The sequence below is a fragment of the Colossoma macropomum genome, unplaced genomic scaffold, assembly GCF_904425465.1.
Source record: "Colossoma macropomum unplaced genomic scaffold, Colossoma_macropomum, whole genome shotgun sequence".
Taxonomy (NCBI): domain Eukaryota; kingdom Metazoa; phylum Chordata; class Actinopteri; order Characiformes; family Serrasalmidae; genus Colossoma; species Colossoma macropomum.
Window position 1 is genome coordinate 21,559,079 of NW_023494795.1, and position 9,467 is coordinate 21,568,545.

The 9,467-nt window shown below is 36.5% G+C and overlaps 1 protein-coding gene across 2 annotated transcripts; it reads right to left on the minus strand.

Annotated features, from left to right (window-relative positions):
* Positions 1 to 658: 658 nt before the first annotated feature.
* Positions 659 to 9,111, minus strand: bub1ba (BUB1 mitotic checkpoint serine/threonine kinase Ba). 2 transcript variants are annotated; one of them, XM_036581836.1, is made up of 16 exons: positions 8,541 to 9,111; positions 7,122 to 7,306; positions 6,821 to 6,921; positions 6,443 to 6,564; positions 6,318 to 6,352; positions 5,840 to 5,915; positions 5,638 to 5,725; positions 5,251 to 5,501; positions 4,794 to 4,948; positions 3,006 to 3,137; positions 2,831 to 2,916; positions 2,583 to 2,741; positions 2,310 to 2,446; positions 1,622 to 1,769; positions 1,226 to 1,335; positions 659 to 1,068 (listed from the first exon to the last, which is right to left on the minus strand). In XM_036581836.1, the coding sequence occupies exons 1-16, from the start codon at positions 8,576 to 8,578 to the stop codon at positions 924 to 926; spliced, it is 1,968 nt and encodes a 655-aa protein (XP_036437729.1). In that variant the 5' UTR covers positions 8,579 to 9,111; the 3' UTR covers positions 659 to 923. The 2 variants fall into 2 exon arrangements, with proteins under 2 accessions (XP_036437729.1, XP_036437728.1); XM_036581835.1 differs by having other exon boundaries at positions 660 to 1,068; positions 6,443 to 6,567.
* Between the last annotated feature and the right edge of the window lie 356 nt (positions 9,112 to 9,467).

Here is a 9,467-nt window from a genome sequence, read left to right on the forward strand (position 1 = left end):
GGGACATTTTTTAACGAAATTCATGGCAAAGAGATCTATGCAGGGCACTGTTGGGCAAAACAGCCACCAAAGAAAGCTTTATTTTCAGATTTACCACTATTTTAACATTATCAACATTACATTTAAAAACTCAGGAAATATGCAGGTTCACTGATCATTTTGGACAATACATAAAACTGCTATATTGGCATTGCAGATGTTACGACCCCTGGTTCCTCTCACCAGCAACGTTCTTGACAATGAACCATTTCACATCAAACCATTCTTAAATGTTTGAGTTAGGGAACACAACGGAAATAAGTCTTCGCACTTTTTGTTATCCCAGACAGTTCCTGTTTTTTTTTTTAAATACATGCTTTGCCTCTTTTGAACTGTGCTTACTTGGCACCTTAAAGAGTGGTTTCAGGCTATTAAATAAATAAAGATGTGGTTTCAGACCATTGTTTATGAAATTCCCTCTCTTCTGCCTCGTCACCCTTAAATCTCTCAAACCACCATAAAATACCAGGCTGTTTGTTTTTTTAACCACCACAAAAAAAGTTTGAGAGGAACAAGTGAGCTAAACACAGCTTCATTTATTATATTAACAAAAAAAACGAACACTTGGATTATACACAACTTGCCACTGTTTAATAAAGAATATTATCAAAAACAACATACAAAAACATACATATGTCGATTTACAACAAATTGCTTCTCCAGAAAGACCTTAATATTAGTGTAATTGTCTGGTATATTTTATGATGTTTACCAGCTTACAGAAACACCCCTGTGGGTTGCATGAATGAATTAAAAGGTACAAACAAATACAGAAGGTAATGAATTCAGTTCATCTGAAGTTTAGTAAGTCAAAAAGGACAGAGAAGGGTATTCTGTGCTAAAGGAGGTGAAAATAACATAGAAAAACACACTAACAACATACATTACAGTGAAACGGGACACTCCAAGTCTTCATAGAGAGCATTCTTTAAGCAGTTGATGAGGTTGGACAAAACACACTCTGTTGACTTGTCCTCTGGATTCAAAATGTTATGGAAGAAGTCTTCCCACAAGGGACCGAGAGGCTCTCTAAAAATGAAGGACAAACACATTAAACACAATCTTCTCACATCTTTTAACATCCTTACCAAAGAATGGAAAAATTAAGATAGTGGATTGAGAAATGAGATATATGTGCATGACTCATTGACTTGTATTTCAGAGGGCATGTACTAACTGATCATACCTGAGGTTACAGTCCTCTGCCAATCTCCAATATGCGTCCTCCTTAACTAGATGTATGCTTCTTCCAAATAGTAACAAGTGCACTATTTCTGCAATTCCACATAGATCAACCTGTTCGAAGGTGAGCAGTCATTAAATTTATATATATATATATATATATATATATATATATATATATATATATATATATTCTTAATACAAGAAACTCTTAATATATACTATAGTATTGTGGAACCACAGCAAGCCTGAGGCAAGTAAGCATGTTTACCACAGATGAAGCAATAGTATTTTTTCCCTTTAAGTATGTCACTTCTCCTAGCACGTTACAATGTCAATGCTTTGTGACATTTTTTTTCTTTCTTCACATTAATCTCTAAGCAGCCTGTGAATGACATACCTGGTAAGGGGAGGCAGAGGGCAACAATAAGCCCTGCTTAATGTAGTCCTGAGCAGACGGAAGAGCTTGCACCATCTTCACCTCGGGCTGCAGCTCAAGATCCAATGAGCTGGAGAACTCAATCCCGATAATAACACTGTCTTCAGAGCTGGGAAAAGAATCATCACTTAAATCAACATGAAGGCACACGGGTGAGCACTGAGTGTGTTTTTATCTTACTATTTAACTAACTTGTTGGACACCTAAAGAATACTTTCAAGATCTGGAATTCTAGAACCAGCACAGCTAACCTAAAGCTAGATTTCAGTTTTCTTCAAAAGTAAACATTCAGCACATATTGCAAGTTTTAGTGGAAGTACTGAGCTGAGCATCAGTTGTGCTTAGGACTCCTCCTCCGAGTATATTTAAATTATTTCAGGCTTCACAGAGCGTCTCTTAGCACACCTGACATCATATTTTAACATGCGTTTATCCTTCCTACTCTGTAATGCTCTTTTTCTTTTCAATTTTAACAAAAAAACTTGCATAACGCAGCTTCAAATTGGTAGAAAATTACCATGTTCACCTCATCACCACCATTCTTTTCTGCTAAACACCTGTATGGGGCACCTCATCACTTTATTCCTTTTAAAACAGCAAAGGAACTAGTACTAAACTATCAGTAAAATTTTGTGTAGGTTAGCTGTACCTGTTGCACAGCATTAGCGTGTCAGGCCGCAAAGCCCCATGAACAAGCCGGCACGAGTGCATCTGTTTTACCATCTCCAGCAACTGGACAGCTAAGAGTGGAACATCTTGTCTATCTATGTGCTCTTCTAGTAGGTCCTATATAGAAATAGCCACAAAAAAGCATTAAAAACCACAATAAAAAAAACATATTGTTAAAAAAACTGTTTTGTATGAAGAACAAGGCAACTCCATAACTTTGACGACCATGATTTTACAATAAAGAGAGCCATACTTGAATAGTCTTCCCTTGATGAACCCTCCAGAGTGTGAAGGAGCCATTCTCATAGAGGCAGCAGGTGCTTTGAGCATAACAGTGCTGCAGATTGGTAGGTAGCCTGGCTCTCAATTGGGAGCTGATGTAGAAATCCCAAGGTACTGTAGATTCGTCCACCTGCACAAACCAGAGGGATGCAACAATGCATGTCTCCGCCTGTTCAATCAACAAGATTGACTACTGAAGTTCAGTGCTCAGAGACATACCTTAGCAAGCACACTCCCACCACTTGAACAATACAAGTATCTATCCACATCACCCATCTTTCTGACGAAGAACAAGGTTTCGCCATCTAGAATAATAAATACTGTTCAGTCAGAAGCTTAGGCCTGTAATGCCAAGTTACTAATTAAGTTATGGTCATATGCATGTGAGGGATACCAAGATGCAGGTCATCATTAGTCTCAGGCAGAGGTCCAGTCTTTTTGTTGAAGTTAGCAAATGCACTCAGGTCCATGTTATCAAGCAGAGCTTTTCTGACAGCCAGGCTGCAGGGATTGACCATGTCAGGCTCTGGTGAAACAAACATTTAGGATTAGTAAACATCCTGTACTCACCAGCAGTGGATCCAAGTCTTACTACTGACTGTTGGTGACTGAAGTAGGCATTAATTATTTAGCAAGATTTAATTTTAAAAGGTCGACATGTAATACTTATATGACTGGCTTGCTGCTAGTCACATGTTTTGCACAACATCAAAAACTATACAAATTCTGAAAAGTGTCAGAAATACTACTTTGGTTTTAAACAGCCCAACATCTTATACTTTCCTCGTATTATTTTTCTCCCCTGAGATCCACACATGCCATTTGCGTGTTTTTTATGTACTAGGAAGTACTTTCTTAAACATTATAGTCATATTCATTTTTACATGACCATTTTTCATTTTTTCTTCATCTATTAGAATGACACAGGCTGTTATAGTTACTCTGCATTTATGCCTGATATATGTAAAAGATGTCTGTTCTGATCAATTGGCCTATACCTAGATGAGTTCAAAAAGCAGTCAGACCTAAACCACTTCTTATAACTTTAGCGTGAATAGATGGAGCTAAACTGCTGCTGCACAATTTTTAAAATCAAATTCAATGCTGCTTTTTAATACCTTTTTAAAAATTCAACACAGCAAAAATAATACCATTGCATACATTTCCACTGCATAACAACATACACACTCAAACATGGCATGTATTAAATGTCTATCTTATTTAAATCTTATTTGATTGGGTGAAAAACATCTATATATGCTTTGAGACTCCATGACCCTTACACAATCTTTTCACTGTGTTTCTGCCATTCTCTAGTCTTTCATCAGCGGTCAGTTTTGATCACAGGATCGTTGTCAGGTATTTTTGGTTGGCGAACTATTCAGCATTCCCCAATCCGATTCGAGTCCTTTAATATTGAGTATAAGCCAGTACAGAGCCTGATTCACTACAATACAGCTGCACAATTTTGGTAAGATTGTTACTCTGTTAAATAATATTACAATAAACTCATTCTGTACTGACATGTTTTGTTTGGAGCTTACTTTTTCTAATTTAAAATCACCATTTTATATTGAAGGGTGCTTGCCTGTGGTGGGGATCATACCCCAGTCTGCAGCGTGGCAAGTAGAGATGTTACCTACTACACTACACCAACCACTAGTGATTAACTGATGTGATGATTTGTTCATAATTAATGTTCCACGGTAAAATCACTTTTTTTTTATATGTGTATAATCGTCTATACTCAGTTTTAGTTTAGTGAGGGAAATTCAGTTTTCCATTATATGAGCTCTTTACTGTATGATTCTCTTATTAATGTTTTATACTGCATTCAGGTAACCTTAATGGCAGTCTATAGATGCTTTATGAAGTTTCATTGCCACCTGGTGGCCTAATACTGCTACAACAATAACAAATCCCACATGACATTATATAAAATGCACAAAACAAGAACTTTAATAGAAGGATGAAAATCAATACCAAACAAAAAAAAAACGCTATATATATATATATATATATATATATAATATATATATATATATATATATATATATATATATATATATATATATATATATATATACACACACACACACACACATATATATATATATGTATGTATGTATGTACTGGTGATAATCGACTAGAAACACCATATTATTTTGAGAGAAGTTCTCACCAGGGGCAGAAACAGATGCTGCTGTTCTTGAAGTAGACTGGCTAACCTCCATGTTCCCTAAGTGAGTGTCAGCTCTTCCTCGTGATTCAGGCTCCACAGAGTAGGTGCCAGCAAAGGAGGTATAACCCCATTCCTGACTGATTTCCTGGATTGGGCTTAGGATAAAGATAGATGTGTTTGGAGTAGCACAGTAAAATCAACAAACTCAAACAAAAAACAAGCTGATTGACTAATATGTATATGACTAATATCATATGTATACAGTTCAACAGTCCTACTCTGGCAAGCATGACAAACAGTAAACTCTTTAAAAAGGGATTCTTTAGAAAAGTACATAAAACCAGGACAAAAACTATTTGAATGCTTAAATAGTTCTTTGCATGGTTTAATAGTTGTTTTCTTTGATGAAGAATGTGTCGTATACTGTACTTCACGTGGTTCTATAAGTAGTAATTACCTTAGCTTTTTTGTCTCTGCTATAGCATCAGGATTTGGCTCTTTGAAGATCACAGAGGCAGTTTTGTTGAGGGCTTCATGGTCTTCCATTAGGCCTCCCTCTGATGGGTTTTGCCTCACTGGTCCCCCGAATGGCGTTGAGGCCAGCTGAGCAGCACGGGCAAAATCACAGGTATCATCTGGGCTTCTGCAAAGAGTCTTATTCCAGTGGCCATTGATAATAGCCTCCTCAGAGCGTGAGATGGAGGCGTCCTGAAAAGAAATCAAATTTAAATAAAAACAGATCCAAAAGCCCTCATCTGAAAATACAGTACATACATTTAATCATTAAAATACATATTTAAAATGGCCAATTCAGGGAGGTCTGGAATAACAAATCATTAATTACTTTATCACTGGGACATTCCGATGCAGGCTGTCTGACTTTCAAAATGGATGTGGGCAGCTTCAAGGATTTATGGTTTGTTGAGAATGACCTTAATTTTAGAGGAGAAAACAAGAGAAGAGGTTAAAAATGGAAATGTACAGAATGAAAAACAAAATTTTTCAGAGGAAATATAAAAAAAATAAATAAATAAATAAAAATACACCTTGTATTTGCCTTCTCGTCATGTACAGTAAAGGGTTTTGACATCTGTGAATGCCTCTGTTTAAGGGTACTTCTACCTAGGGGTTAAACAGATAAAGAGATTATAATTATTTTGAACTCTTTTTGACCTCAAAATGGATTTATAATTAGGTCATTTACTCTCAGTATTTGGAGGTTTTTCTTTCTTGTTCTTCAGTTTACAAAAATACATGCCATTTCTCAGGAGTTTTTTCAGTATTACTACAAACTCTGGATCATCACTTATTTAAAGATTTCTCCATCTTCTAAGAAAATCAATTAATTGAGAGCTATAGCTACAGGATATTTAAGGTTTAGGGCTTAGCTCACTTGTGCCTGTGACTGCTGACTGATGTTTCTTCTATTGACTTTACTGCTTCACGTTCAATAAGTTCGGTAAATTGCAATTTAACTAAATCAACAATCAAGCACAAAAACACAGAAATATGCACTCCACCAACCTTGTCCCATTTCATCTTGGTTTACTACACCATTTCTAAAGAAAAGACAAAAATTATTTTTAGAATAACAAACATAATATGCTGTTAAATTATTCAGCACACCCAAACATACCATAAAAACTTACCTCACGGCAGAGTTGCTAGACGCTTCTGGCTCACTATAGATTTTCAATGGAGCCACCTCAGTAGGAGGAACAGGAGCACAACTAACTTCAGATATCTGGGAGGAAAACTGTGGCACTTCAAACTGCTGTGCAACCAAGAAAACAGGACAAAGGCAAGTTGGCCACAACAGCAAAACAAAGTGATCAAGAAGACAACATTCAACTTATAGACAGCTTAGCTTCAGTCAACTTCACATAATCATTTTTATTCATTATTTTATTTATTTTTATTACCTCAGTAGAGGCAAAATACCTTGTGGAGATCATGCGCCATTACTATTTAACAAACAGAAATGAGAAGAAATTATATATTTTGAGGGATCAACACGAGCCACTTACCTGATGTTGGGTCGCACCGTTTCTGCCTTGAATAAGTTTCTGTTTCTGCTCAATCTGAACTCTCAGTTCCTGCTTAACTTTGTTCAAGTGTAAGACTTTTTCTGAGAAGTTAACAAAAAATAAAAATAAAACAATTTGCACTAACTAACGCATTGTCTTCTGAAATCTATGCTCTCCTCAGTTTAACTGTCTCAACATGGCTAGGTACAGACCAAGCTCAAGTACTGCAGGCAAAAACATAGCACTGAAATGTACTGATGGTAAGTAACGTTTGCTAGAAACACTGTTCTTTGGGACATACCATTCAACTGTTTAAAATAGCGCTGGGCACGCAGCTCTTCAAAGGACAACTCTGTGTCACCTCCAAACACAAGATCCTTACAGTACATGCTCTGAACACTGCCATTCTGCTCTTTAGGCATGGAAGCATGCTCTTCCTGAGGTCCATTCCCAACTGATGATGGTATCATCCTCTCCATGGGGTAGCTGAAGTACAACAGACCAAAAACATCCCACTCAGTAAACTGATAAGGGTGCAAAGACATTTTGGCATCAACCAAGCAGTAAAATCAAATCTTTATTAGGATGTTTAGGAACTGTGTGATTTTTCAAACAAGGCTGTGGATGTTATATAACAGAGTTATAACTAATTACAAAATATACAAGGACAACAACGGTTTTGTTCAGTTAACAGGAAACTCCACTGATTTTTCAAAAAATCTACATAATGAAATGTGGAGATTCAGAGTGGTTTGATGTGAAACACTCCATTCTACAGAAACTTACTGAATCAGAACTGTTCACAGTAGTGGTGATAGAAACCAAATATCTAAAGAGTTCAATGTCTCTGAACGCTCCCTCACAGAAAGTTAAAACACTATACAACACTATTTTTTTTTTTTCAGATTTTCCACTGTTTTGTCATCATCAATTTTAACATATAAAAGAGATCTGAGTCAGTAAGTTTCTTTACAATGAACCATTTCACATCAAACTACTCTGAACGACTGTGTTTACATCTCAAGAAGTGAATTACTAAGAAAACTTGGTGGACTTCCCCTTTCACGTTCTCTCATCTCACTGGTCCTTCCTGATTTTAAGTAGAAGTTTCTGAAATCTTTTCTCGATCCTCTAAGTGAGTATTGGTTATGCTTAATATAAGAGGTGAACACTAACGTTAGCTAACGTTGCTGTGCATTTATCCTATGTTCCGAGTTTGTTGATTGACTCGGGAGCTAACCAGCCAGCCAGATAACTTAGCTAACTTAGCTAGCGTTACCTTTAAAACAAAATAATACAACTCCTGGTCAGCTAACGTACTAGCTAGCTATCTTAACTTATTACCTCGCTAATTTAACTAACTAAACTGTCTACGTAACACGAAGCTGAAGTTCGCTTCTTATTCAAATTTCCCGTTCCACCTTAAATGTGGCAGAACTAACTGCAGTCCACTTTAAGGTGGAATGCGAAGATTCGGATAAGACGCCAGCTCCACCTTCATCTCCGTAACAGTTAACTAGGTGGCTCATGTTAGAAAACCTATAAATGAATCAGTCAGTCTGTAATATAGCTAACATTAACCGTGTACATTACCGTTAAAATTAACCGTTTCCCACGGTTCCCACATTAGTCAACATTACGGCCATAACAGTTACACTGACGAATATTTCACACTTTTTTGCTAAGTAAATATTACATGTTACATGTTAACGTTACTTACTTCCTCGTTTGCTGAGCATTTGAGTCCTCCTTTTCCATAATTTGTGTCCACTTTCAAGCGAAAATGTTTCAAACTGTAACCAGTGGGGACCTTTGACAAACAGAAACTTCGAGGGCTAAATTCAAATATGATCACGTGATAGTGACGCTCTGACGCAGCCTCCATAGAGAATAACGTTTAGAGGGCGCATATATTGTGTGGACGTTTTCATAAGCTTTTAAATCACACGTTGCACATCGGCAGTTCCAGTCAGTCTCTCAGATTTAAGACGGTTATTTTTAAACGTGTTCATCAAAATAGCAAGCGCTACAACCTCCCAGTTCTTAAAATACGAGGGACTTTTAACTTACAGATGCTCTCGCTCAAAAGATGCAGCAGGGATATAACTTAAAAGACCCTGACTGTGTCCAAAACTGCATGCTACCGCGCTTATTTATGTTATATGATTTCAGAGATTTCATGCTGTCTTAATGAGATTTTACTTCTGCAGAGTCCAGAAAAATGACTAATTGAATTATGGACGCTTAAGAGACACCATGTGGCTATTATATCTGCAACGTTTTAAAGGGAAACTCCACCGATTTAAAAAAAAAAAAAATCAGCAGTTTCATCGTTAAGAATGAAAAAAAGTCATTCAGAGCGGTTTGGTGTGTAATGGTGCGTTGTAGAGAAACGTACAGACTCGTTTTTTACATTGGTTTCATGTGATGACTTCATTTAAGTATCTAAAACCACTAGTGAACCTATACGTCCCTTTATATGTAAATATGTAATTGCTTGTCTTGTTTACCTTAACCATGGATGAATTGTGAGACACATGTAATCATTATTGAATTAATAATAGTAATGAAATCTTAATCATACTGCTTTACTGTATAGTGTTTTTTGCACAGTTTAATACAGTATTTACATTTCGTGCTGTTCACA

Bases quoted from the DNA above. Each gene is read 5' to 3' on its own strand.
- bub1ba (XM_036581835.1), bottom strand. From the start codon at position 8,578: ATGGAAAAGGAGGACTCAAATGCTCAGCAAACGAGGAA. The intron at 6,353-6,442 runs GTAAGTTTTTAT...TCTTTTCTTTAG, and splicing joins TCTAGCAACTCTGCCGTGAG to AAATGGTGTAGTAAACCAAG. The intron at 5,502-5,637 runs GTAATTAATGAT...ATTTCTTTTCAG, and splicing joins CGGAATGTCCCAGTGATAAA to GACGCCTCCATCTCACGCTC.